At 39.6% G+C, this 13,184-nt stretch overlaps 1 protein-coding gene across 1 annotated transcript in view; it reads right to left on the minus strand.

Annotated features, from left to right (window-relative positions):
• ddb1 (damage-specific DNA binding protein 1) overlaps window positions 1–13,184 on the minus strand; it is a 68,678-nt gene that overhangs the window by 26,937 nt on the left and 28,557 nt on the right. Inside the window, exons 7-9 of the mRNA XM_079665978.1 lie at window positions 4,524–4,682; window positions 2,662–2,745; window positions 2,265–2,381 (exon numbers count right to left, since the gene is read on the minus strand). Coding sequence (XP_079522104.1) covers window positions 2,265–2,381; window positions 2,662–2,745; window positions 4,524–4,682 — 360 coding nt within the window. The remainder of the gene's footprint in view (window positions 1–2,264; window positions 2,382–2,661; window positions 2,746–4,523; window positions 4,683–13,184) is intronic.

Genomic DNA, 13,184 nt, shown 5'->3' on the forward strand with positions numbered 1-13,184 from the left:
AGGGTTTAAAAATAATCAGATTTAATGCTGGAGCAACATTAACTTTTAATATACCAAAATTATCATTAGAATATATGTTTTTTTTTAAAATATATTTCAGTGTTTACATTTTTGCTGTGAACCGTTCTGCAATATCAAATATAAACCTGGATATTCAATAGAGCTGCATTATTCAATATGGAAAGAAATAGGAAAGCTGCAGTTTCATTTTCTTTCAGCCACTACTCCTTGCTTAACTTCTTTGTTATTATTATTTGTAACAGCAGTAGTTATTATAGCCAGGTTACATGGCTGTTTGCACCAATAGTAGACCTCGTAGTGGAATTCAAACGAACGGTCTCAATGTCATCCGAAGATCATAACATGACAGAAGTCAATGCAGCACAAACAGTGGCAGCTGGGAAGGATTTTCTGAATCAATATCAGTTTATGATAAAGCTTCTCCGAGATTGCCGGTTCAAACATCAAACAACAGCGCTGAGATCTTTCCCCCTGAAGGTAAATCATTCTGTAGAGTCAGACTGGAGCGCATCAGAGTGTTATTTATTCATCCTGTCATGGTGCGGTAACAGGATTAATACCTGAGTTTATATAATCTCAGTTCCTACCACCTGCCACCCAACAGCTCCGATGGAAAAACCCACAGTGAACCTGGCAACCCAACCTAGCTCCCCGAGTGTGTTCTCAAATGCTCTCACACTATCACACTCTCAGGGGACTAAATCCTGATTGTCTGACCCTTAAATATTATGTATTTGTATTTGTTATTATTTTTATTTGATCCGTCATAAACCCCAACCTGGTTTGCAGTTGCCCATCTGTGAATTCCATCATTTTTTTATGCATTATTTTCAGAGAAGTACGTTTATATTTTTGCCCTGCAGCCTAGCATCAATCCTGTCTTAACTGTGTTGGAAAGTGTCTGCAGCAATTAACCAGGTCAAATGCTCTGTGGATTTACTGCAAATAGCAAATTAAAACAATTATTGGATTCAGTCCTAGTCCCAAACAGACGGAAATGAGCCCGAGTGTGAGAATGAATACAGTGTGTGGCTGATTGTGTGCTGGTCTGGACCCAGAGTGACTCTTTGCTCTAGTGGACTGCTGCCTTTGGAAACACATCAAGAGCCCTGAGGCCTGCTGTTAAACCCTGCCAAGAGAACCTTCTGTACTATCCCTCTCTCTCTCGTTACCGTTTCATCTTCCTCACTGGTTTCATACAAAGGAGGAGAAATGCTCAAATTAAGAAATGTATTGGTCAAAGTGTTATTTTAAAAATATGTCAAAGAATGCACCAACAACAGATTACTTCTTCGTGTAGTTTCACTTAACATAAAAAGGATTTCATTTTTAGATGAAGCAACAACATGGAAGATTTCCTTTGATGCATGAATTTGTGTCTTTGTTGCCTTTCTTAACATGACATTGCAATATGGGTTGTATCACTTTGTATTCAGAATATTAACTCTCTGGAAACTGCGGAAAGTAAACAAACCTAAGTACGAAGTGCTTAAGATGATGGATTGTTGTGATACATGCAGACAGGGAACGACCTAGACGAAGTCTTCACTGTCAGTATTAGGGTGGAAGTATTATTATTTTAAAAGAAAATGCACAACAATCGGCCTTTTTTGAAATGGAACATGAAAGCCAATTTAAATGTGTGAGAGATGTATTTTAACAATCAGGTGTAGTGCAGTGCAGCTAAATCATATCTAGATGCAAATAGGATACCGCCTCACACTAATGCCAGGTGTGCAGGGACTACTGTCAACCAAAAATATAGACCAGATAAAAGAGGAACACCCAGACTTCATATAAAAAGCCACAGGAAGCTGTGTATTTGATGTCAGCAAGAATCTCCTGAATACACACGGCTATTCAGGCTGATGCTGATTTGTGCATTAGTATGTTGCATGCTTAATTGCTGACAGAAACACTCTTAACACGTCTCCAGAAGCCGGCTCCAGTGGCGTTATAAACCCAGACTCCCTGAAGGTTGTGGCAAACATGATGATAAAAAGAGAAACACAGATGGAGGCTCCCCATAAGCTATAAAGTGCATCCGGTGATAGTTAAGACGCTGTTCTGTAATCACCATGTCATGTCTGCAACAACGCCCCAAGAAGCATGGTGCTCTATCCCAAATGATTTGCCGTATGTAGCGGTTATATAATATGTGTTCTGTGTTTCCTGCTTGGCTTGTGGTAATAATAATTCACTTTTTCGCAAGTGTAAAAGGATTGGGCTTTTGACTTATTTACCTGGCCTTGGCCCTGTCTCTCCAGGTCCACCACACACATGTCCACGATGGGCCCCAGATTGGTGAACGTCTCCATCACCCCCACATAGGAGCCCTGCTCATTGCTGTCCACGTTGAGCTGCGGGGAAACCAACACCACATTTAGTATAGATTTCCATTAAAGACTAAAAGAGGGAACAACTACTTTGATCCATTTCTCAAAATTATTTTATTACCTGCAACAAATTATTTTACTAACAGGTTTATGTAACATTTTAAAGATTAAAAGACATCATGTATTTTAGGATTGTAATAATAAACGTTATTAATATAGCACCTTTCATGCCAGATGCAACCCAAAGTGCTTTACGGATACAAAATAAAGATGGAGATGTGTGAAAGCGTCTATTGCGGCTTACCTTCACCAACTGGGAATCGCCCAGTCTGGAGCCCACAAAGACCACACCGTTGTCCAAGTAGGTCAAACACTCAGCGATGGATGACTGTCATTGGAGAGAGAAACAAAAACCTCTCAGTCTCTGATGCTATATCCACACCAGGCCTGCAAGCCTATGATTATTCCTTTTTTTTTGGCAAAACTAGCAGCATGGCTCAGGGGATGTCGAAGTCCATCTGTCAGAGAGTCAGCCAGTAGTGAAGAATGACTATCACCATTTCTACAGAGTCCACAGTGATGTCTTCAAATAGCTTGTTTTGGCAAACCACAGCCTTACCCCAAAGATATTTAGTTCACCATCATATGAGGAAAGAAAAGCAGCAAGTCTCCTCATTGGAAATGCTGAAACTAGCAAATATGTCTGCATTTTCGCTTGACAAAATTACAATATCATCAATTAACAGTGGCAATATTAAAATATTTGCAGATTAATTTCAGTCAATTTACTTTCTTATTGCTTCATTTATATTGCACACTTATGCAAATACTATTTGAATAAATCCTTATTGTCTCCACTTTGAACTCCAAAGCACATTAGCTCAGCATTAACAAAGCTTTGTGTTAAGCCAAAACTGTGTGAGAAAAGTTGATCAAACGTAAAACAGTTATCCCAATGAAACAAGTTACCTTCCGTGGACACCATTTTGCAATTCAAAAACCGTCAAAGTTCATTACATGTATGATTATTATTTGATATTATTTTAGAATTTAAGCGATTCATGTAAGAGCCTAAGCTTTGCAAATGTACGTTTTTGCTTGCTGCCCTCACGTCTTTAATTATTTTGGTTTTGTTTTTATAGTTGGTCAAACAAAACAGTAATTATGAGTCGTCTCTTTAGACTCTGGTCGTTTCAGCTGGGAAATCATCATTATTTTTGACCTTTCACATTCTAAACTACTAAAATAATTGGTAGATTGCTTGATAATGAAAATAATGATTATTTGTTTCCCAACTCGAGCAATCATCTGAAAGCGACAATTTTATGAAAGAGTGTGGAACCTGTAGCTCTGCTGAACCATAAATTAAGTCTAAACAATGACGGCTGATAATTGTATAACTGAACAATTTAGTTTTTAGCCAAATGGAAGATAAGAAAATTAACATAGAAGCATATTCTAATAATAAGTTATTTAATAGCAGACGGACCTCTGTTGAATAAATGTTTTTAAATTCACCATTATCAGTGTGAATATAGTGTTACACTCTGCGGTTTTATGATACACATAAAGAGGTTTGTCTGTCTGACACTTCAATGCAGGGCTGCTGCTGCTGCTGCTGCCTGTGGAGTGAGCACACTGGTCCTTAGGATAAAGTTCAGAATGATTTGAAAAGCAATCCCTCTCTAGTTCAGCGCTCCTACTCTGCTTGATTGTTTCTCGCTCCATCATTACTCAGTCCACATTTACCTTTTCTAAACTCCTCTGCAAGTTATTAGAAGAAGGTGGCACAAGCCAAGAGCTGCGTGCTTTTAAGGTGCGATTTAGCTTTGAGCGCAGTATTGACACACAGACATCGTTTAAATCAACTTAAAAGAGATAAGTGACAACCTAGAAAGGTAGCAACAAAAGAGGTGGGATCATTTGTTCACATCTTCTCTACAAGTGTAGATCCATTAACTCCTGTCAGAGCCATAAACCATTAGGGAGTCAATCGGAACAAAGAGGGTGCTGAAAGGAAAAGGCAGCAGCAGGAGGGAAATCAACAAGCAGCAGAAAGGGCAGGACAGGTAGAGAGAAACAGATGGGAGGAATGCCAGAGGTAAGGCAGGTGGGTGAAGGCATTGAAGAGAAGGAGATAAAGAGACATAAAGATAAATAGAAGACCTCTCCGAGCAGCTCCACATGCAGGTCTTTGAGTGCCACTGTGCCGTCCATCAGCTCTTCCTTCTCCAGCAGCAGCATAAACAGCCTCCCCTCCATGTCCCCCAGCAGGTAGCGGGAGCCATTGGGGTCAACCCGGTTGTGACAGACGATGGTGCTTTGCTGTAGACGAGAGGGGGACACAAACACATCGATAAAATGACACGGACAGTGGAGGAGCAGGTCCTTGTATTACTTAAGAAGTCTAAATCCTCACCTCATGCATTATCTATTATGAGCATGTCTAAGAACAAGTCAGAGAGACCTGACAGCACAATGTTTTTGTTCTGGCTCATTTATAAATACAAACTCTGGAGTTTCCCAACAGTAAAGTTTAAATCGGAGTCACAGATCTAGAGACTGCTCGTATTTTGTTTGACAAGAAAAGCTCAGATGAAACAAAGTCTGCCTGTCGTCCCGTCAGAACGACAGGAGACAAACGGAGATGCTTACAAGTTTATTTTTGCTTCTTGTTTGAGAAACTACAATTTGAATGCGAGTTACAAATGACATGCTGGAGCTGTCGTTTTTTTTACATTTTAAAAATTATAGAGGATTTGTGAGGACTTTAATTTACTTACAGAAGAACCGTACATTAAAAAAAACGTTGGATTAGGAATATGGCAACCCAAGCCCAAAAATCTGTGGATTTGATATAAAAAAACAAACAAAGGAGAATCCAGTACGATCAGCAAACCTAAACTATCTGTCATAAACTGTCACTGAGTGAGGTATCGAGTACTTTGAATGACTTATATCCATGGAATCATAATACCTTTGTTATTTTAAGGGGTTTAAACATTTGAACAGAGTCACACTTTACATTTTATTAGAAAGTTAAAATGGTGCCGACCAATCAAACTGAGCTTAAAGTTCTGTATGTATGAAAAGGTTCAAATAAAAGTTGTGTTTGGGGCTATGTGTTTCTGTCTTTAGGCAAGAAGAATTTGTTGAGTTTGATGTCTTCTAGATGGCAAGGTTAAACAAAATGCATCTCCTCTAATGTGTAATTAAAGGGTAAGTTGTTAAAGAGAGAGGAAAACACGGTATGGGATGGTTATCGGCAGACAGTCAAGGTGAAGTATCTGAAATGAACGAACATTGAGTCAACCCTGAATGTGATCTTGAATTCTGAAGACTCCTTAAACTGTGTGATTGAGCAGAACATTTGACATTACATGGTTGAAAAATAACTCATCAGTGCTCCCTGGAGGTCAAATGATGCAATAGCTTCACTGTTTCTATATCACCCACTGTATAGGCAACATATATTAAGTATGTATTTACTTGAATATCGTTTGACTTATCAGGTGACATATATGCTAATAGGGATATGTGTGATAAGTTAATACTGGCTCATAATAGGAGCTTGGTAATTATATGATATCAGGTTCCTTTTGTCGTATCAATATATTCCCACAGAGGACTGTGTTATACAATATACTGTATGCTCCCCCAGGTAAAACTGGAAAGCCACTCAGACAGAGTGACACATAAAACGTCTTCTTCTCCTTTCTACTGGAACAAAACTCCCCAGGGATATTGTCAGATAGGGCTGTCCCGAGTAGTTTGAGGCTTTCAAGCTTTGTTCATAGGGTTAACAAACTTTTGATTGCTGCACAGATTTTGTCTTGCAAATCTAGTCCGCTCATTCTGTTTGGACCCAGTATTTTTGCACAGTTGAAAGTAAGATATGGCTTTAGTAATACTATTGGTGTTTTGTTATTTGTGGAATTAGATTGTTAAATGAATCATGTGACCTACAGATGGCAAATAACTCAAAAGAATTAACCTAAAAGTAAAAAGCACGCCATGTTTAAGTACATCTCATTTCTCTGAATGCACTTCAATGCCGAGCATCGAGCATCGAGGAGGCTCTCTGGAGGAGCTATAACCGAGGAGACACTGATGGTTCCTACATCCACGGATGTATTTCCGGGCACAGAGATGTTTCAAAGAGTCGTGACGCACGGCCGGACTGATCTCAGCCAATGACAGCTCTGCATGCATCCTCTGGATATTATTTTATTAACTGCTTTCATCGCGATGCAATGTTTACAGTGAGAACAGCTGTGAGGTCCGTGCAGAAAGCAGAGCAGTGTGTATAATATACATCGCTCAGTATAACAGGCCTACTCTCTTTATTTGCTGTAGTTTAGTAGATATCTACAAACAAAGAGTCAATATTTTTCTAAGGCCATTTAGTGCTTCACATAATAAAATACACAACGGCTGTATCCTGATATATATTATATGCTTTAAGAGCTGTAGTTGTGTGTTTTAGAGTGTGTAGGTGTGTGTTTTAGAGTGTGTAGGTGTGTGTAGTTGTGTGTTTTAGAGTGTGTGTTGTAGAGTGTGTAGTTGTCTGTTGTAGAGTGTGTAGGTGTGTGTTGTAGATAGGGGTGTAACAACTAATCGACTTAATCGATTAAAATCGATTACCAAATTAGTTGGCAACTAATTCAGTCGTCGATTCGTTGGTGACGTCATCACATGTGTTCTACACCCCGTTAAGCTCCAACGTTATCGCTCTTTTTTATCGGTACAGGAGAGATTTAAAACATATGTCATATGTATTATTGCTACATAAACATTATATCGCAGTCTTAGTGTCGCCAACTCAGTTTCTAATATGCAATATGACTACAAAATGCGTCTATAATGTATTTTCGATCTTCCCAATTCAGACGAGAGATCTCTCCCCCGTCTGCTTGCGAGGGGGCGGGGCAGTTTACACACACATGCAGGAGATGGCGGAGAGAACGCGCTCCGAGGTGTGGTTAAACTTTAGCCGTCTCGATGTGGACAATGCTCGTTACCAAAAGTGCAATAACAGTTTATCATATAAAGGCGGTAAAACGACCAATTTGTCTAAACATTTAGCAAAAGTGCACCACATTCAGACGGAGGAATGCACCGGGTTCCACTGTCTTTCTAGTAGCTCTGTAGCCCCGTCCACGAGTAACGTTTCCACGTCAGGTGTTATGTATGCTAGCAGCAACACACAGAGTTAACTCAGTTATAAAAACATAGGTTAATGATTAGAGGTAGCTGAGTTATTTTGTTAAAGTTTCAGCTATTCTGTTTACAGTTCTGTCATCACATTATTTAATATGATTCGTTAAAACATTGTTGTTTCTTTTGATGTGAAATATTATGCATTTAATTAAAAATAAAAAGCAATGTTAGTTTTGTTCACAATTTGTTTAGTTAGTTTACCTTATTTCTTGTCAAAAGAACCGTTAATACTATCGTTAAAAGGACCAGATCGATAAGCAGTATTGATATAAGTAGTAGTACAGTTAAAACCCTAACGATCCGAATAATCGATTAATCGTTTCATTAATCGATAGATTAATCGATTATCAAATTAGTCGTTTGTTGCAGCCCTAGTTGTAGAGTGTGTGTTGTAGAGTGTGTAGGTGTGTGTTGTAGAGTGTGTGTTGTAGAGTGTGTAGGTGTGTGTTGTAGAGTGTGTAGGTGTGTGTTTTAGAGTGTGTAGGTGTGTGTTTTAGAGTGTGTAGGTGTGTGTTTTAGAGTGTGTAGGTGTGTGTAGTTGTGTGTTTTAGAGTGTGTGGGTGTGTGTTGTAGAGTGTGTGTTGTAGAGTGTGTAGTTGTGTGTTGGAGAGTGTGTAGGTGTGCGTTGTAGAGTGTGTGTTGTAGAGTGTGTAGTTGTCTGTTGTAGAGTGTGTAGGTGTGTGTTGTAGAGTGTGTGTTGTAGAGTGTGTAGGTGTGTGTTGTAGAGTGTGTGTTGTAGAGTGTGTAGGTGTGTGTTGTAGAGTGTGTAGGTGTGTGTTGTAGAGTGTGTAGGTGTGTGTTTTAGAGTGTGTAGGTGTGTGTTGTAGAGTGTGTGTTGCAGAGTGTGTAGGTGTGTGTTGTAGAGTGTGTAGGTGTGTGTTGTAGAGTGTGTGTTGTAGAGTGTGTAGGTGTGTGTTTTAGAGTGTGTAGGTGTGTGTTGTAGAGTGTGTAGATGTGTGTTGTAGAGTGTGTGTTGCAGAGTGTGTAGGTGTGTGTTGTAGAGTGTGTAGGTGTGTGTTGTAGAGTGTGTGTTGGAGTGTGTAGGTGTGTGTGTTGGAGTGTGTAGGTGTGTGTTGTAGAGTGTGTCGTTGCGTGTTGTAGAGTCTGTAGTTGCGTGTTTTAGAGTGTTTAGTAGGCTTGGATGGTATTACGGTATACCAGGGTATTTCGAAATACCGTCGGTATGATTTTCAATACCGTGTGCGCCAAATCACACATGCGTTTCATTCTATTACACTGACACGGAGTTTTGATAGGGACGACATTGGTTGTAATGCACAGCACGCGCCAGCAGAGGGCAGGGGAGGGCAGTCCGTCTTTCCCGCTCTCAAAGCTCAGTACAGAGCTGAGCTGAGCAAGATGGCGGCAGCATTTGCCGGCCCCGAACTAGGACAACTAGTAAAAAAGAAAAATGCCTCTGCGCCTGTTTGGGACTATTTTGGGTTTACTCGTCGCCAGTGACTTCATCCAGCACAACGAGAGACAGAGGCACTTCTTTGGGAATGTTTAAGACGGGGTGAGTGCGTGTTGACATGTTTTAATCCTATGCAACTGGTTGATGGTTTTGTAGTGGAGGTCGGACGGTTTTAAAAACGAAAGCATTAACGTGCTAAACATTCACGCGAGTAATCCAATGAATCAAATGGAAATAAGGTTTTTAACACATGCACGGAATAATATTGCCAAACTAGTTAGTGAATATAGCAAACTTTATTCAATAAGTCAAGTATTTACTCCCGGAATTTGTTTATGTATGATGATATATTGTTAACTTAGCTCACAATGGAAACAACGTCGGACATCTACACACGCGTCCTGTATCCGATCTCAAAATGTGACATTTGTGTCATGTATGCAGCCCTTGTTTTTCACTTGCGCGCATGTTGCGGCACTTTGCGAGCGTCTACCGCAGGGGTGAGGAACCTTTTTCCTCTCAAGGGCCATTTCAATTTTTTCAACATCCTCCGAGGGCCGTACAAATTATTGACCTCTGCTTAAAAAAACTAAAATCACAGCCCATTCATTTCGCCTTTCTTTCATGCTGTGCAAAGAAAAAGCAACCTCTTAATCCAGATATCTCACCATGACTTGCGCATGCATGCACGTGCACGGTTGTGATATGACCAAAACAGAAAGATATGGACACAAGATGTGTGCAAATGTATTTAGTTTCCTATCCATGTGGACATGATTTAAGTGAGGGAGGACCTTACCTCCTCTAAGGGGGTCCGGGGGGCATGCTCCCCCGGGAAGATTTGTTTTTAAATGTTTAAGTTAAAAGCATCAATCTGGTGCACTTTGAGAGCAAAATGAAGAAATCTATGGATACATCTCAACATCCATATGAAAGAGAACTGTAAGCAGATTTTCTTTTTCTTTATGGATATTTTACAAATCACCAGTGGCGTTTTCTCCTGGAGGCCAAGGGAAGCCAGGCTTCCCCTGTTTTTTCGGATTGTAGTTATAATTTTAATAAATAAATAAAAACACTTCGTTTAGTTTCGGAAATTCTTTGTTGTGTGTTGCTGCCGGCCCGTCTCTCCCCCATTCTCATTGAGTATTTTACAAAGAGTGAAACAGCGCCCCTCTAGATGTTATGGTGAAACAGTAGATTGCACTCTCTGTTGCGAGAGGAGGCCAGCCGAAATTTGCTTCCCTTGGTGAAAAAAAATGGAGGGATTGACCAATCAGATGAGGCTCACATCATGCCCCTGCCAACCTGTGATTGGTCAGGGCCATGCCAAGGGAAGCCAGAGGCGGCTGGCTTCCCTTGCCTCACGATCCAATCAAATCGCATCAACTTAGTGGTGCAGTGACGCGTCCCAAAAGCGCTCGGTTTCCCTCGACAAAATAGCAATGGGATTTCTCCATAGGATTTTGGAAAATAGCTCGAAAAAAGGTCAGTGGAAAACGAACCTGTTAGGTAAATGCACGTTTTGTTCAGTCGGATAATATCCACATGTCTACCCTACTTTTATAATTTTCGAATCATAAATCTAATCGATAGAAGATAGATAGCGTCACTGCACCACTCTTACCGCCGTTAGAAAGTAGCAAGCAACTGAAGCAAGTGCAATTATGGAGGGTGGAGATTTGGAGTATTTAATCAAAAATAATTGTACTAAACTTCCGCTGAAGCAGCAACAACAAATAACAATCTGATGACAGCGAACCGGACGTAAAACGTTAAAGGTCTCCTGATTTAGTTTGTGAATGAATGCTTATTAGAGTTTGGGCTGGAGAGTGCGTGCGGACCCGTCGGTCAGATAACAGGCGTGTGTAAGTCCTGCATCTGTATGAAACAAATGTGTGTAAAATGATACCGGGCGCTGTAATCACTCATCTGGTTACGTTATTACATTGACCACCAAACCCCCCCCCCCCACCCCAAAAGAAAGGACGTATTATTGGCTTCCCCTAATTTTTTCCCCACGCCACGCTACTGCAAATCACTCCCCTTTCAAACTGTATTCTTGTTTATTAATAACAACTTTGTTTTACTGTCATATAGTATTTTATACCTGTTTACTTTATTCTCTTATTTTTTTATAACTATAATGATCATATCAATAATAATAATAATACATTACATTTATAAAGCGCTTTTCCTGGTGCTCAAAGCGCTTACAAGCAAGTAAAACAAAAATAATAACAGATAAATAAAGATACAATAAATAAAGATATCAATAAAGATGATGATAAAGATGTGCCTTTACCTACTGGTTGGAGAAAAAGCTTCTTATATTCGTTAGCATAGCTAGCTAACCAGATGCTAATAACAACCAAGTTATTGGCTGTATGATCAGTATGACAGATGAACAGATCGCCCACTGGGCTTTCAACTAAAGACACAGCCACGCAAAAACTGCGGCATGTGTACGGCTCCTTATGGGTACTGCAATTTCTGAAGTGCCGGAGCGGCGTTCTGGTGCTCTCCTCAGAACTGCACCCCTGTCAGACGAGACATACCACGTGATGACACGTTAGGCTCGTGTTGTGTTCAATGACCCTGATCTTTGCCAGGAAAAAGCTGTCTAGATTTCTTCAATTTTTTTTTCTTTTTTGCGTCCGTTTATAAATTACCTCGAGGGCCGTACCAAATGGTCTCGCGGGCCGTATACGGCCCGGAGGCCGGAGGTTCCCCACCCCTGGTCTACCGGCTCGGGCTGCATTTTACACCGAACATATAATATACCGTTCGAAACACAGTAGGGCCTGGCTCATTTCGTCGCATCTGCAGGCAGTGGCAAGTACTTCCGGCATCTGCCACAGAGGCCGCTACTCCGTGGTATCTGTGGCAAGTATATGCCAGAGATGTGGTATCTGTGGCAAGTATATGCCACAGATGCCACAACTTGCCGTGGCAAGTATATGCCACAACCATGCCACAACTTGCCGTGGCAAGTATATGCCACAACTTATATATGCCACAACTTGCCGTGGCAAGTATATGCCACAACTTGCCGTGGCAAGTAAATGCCACAAGTTAAGAGTTAAGAGAAGGTTTACGGTAGCTGCCACTCGCCTTCCGTGGCAAATGCTGATATTTAAACCCGTATTTATCGCGTAAAATGTCGCTGTTTTGGCATGACTTTATCGGACTGATCTGTACACAAGACTGATGATCTGTTACTGATGGTCTGATCTCTATTTTTCAAAAAGATTAAACATTATATGTTCTATAGATTTTATTTGGAGAACGTGGTTTGTTAAAATAAATAAACGTGCTATTTTTATGATAATACTCAAGATATATTATTATAAAACATCATCCTTAAAATTCTTTTTTTAAATGTATTTTTAAATGTTCTAAATTTCAAAAAACTAGATAAAAATAAACTAAAGTTAAAATCTTGTTTTTCATGCCCCAAGAGCAATAAAAACACCTGGTAAAAAAATTCATGCATGAAAGGGTTAAGAAAGACAAATATATGTTTCTATTGGTTTTAGTAAGATGGTTTATTATAGTGTATTCTTACATATTCAGTAGGCTATATTGTTTATTCTTTAGATACTCTGTAGATAAATATCTACTAATAATGTGTAAATTATTTCCTGTTTCTTTTTATTATTATTATTTTATGTTTCCTATCCCTTATCACTGCTGTAACGCAAAGATTTCAACATTTTAGATAAATAAAGTAAATACAATGTATCATATCAAAATCTGTGTATGTTAATTAGCAACACAATGATTTGATATTTGCATGCATGACATATAACCTTTTTACTGATGCACAAAAAAAGTTTTAACAAGGGTGTAATTATATTACATTGTAACCCTCTTTCCTCAACATATTAAATCAACTTTATACGGTTAAATGAGGATTGCTTGGAGTATCATGCTTAAGAGAACATTCTTCATGTTTATTTAAGTATTTATCATTCTCATGGTGCTGCCCTAAGTCTGTAGCCAAGTCTAATAACACCATTGTACACGTTGCTGTGTCAATACAGATATTTATTTTTTAATTATTTGTCTTTACTAGTAAGAATACACCTGGTTATCGTAGCAAGCAGTGGAAACTCCCCTCAAGAAGCGACAATTGCCAAGGGCTTGCGTTGCAACGCTCACTTGCCAATATTTCTTTTTTTATTACAATATAG

The sequence above is a fragment of the Notothenia rossii genome, assembly GCF_949606895.1.
Source record: "Notothenia rossii genome assembly, chromosome: 2".
Lineage (NCBI taxonomy): Eukaryota > Metazoa > Chordata > Actinopteri > Perciformes > Nototheniidae > Notothenia > Notothenia rossii.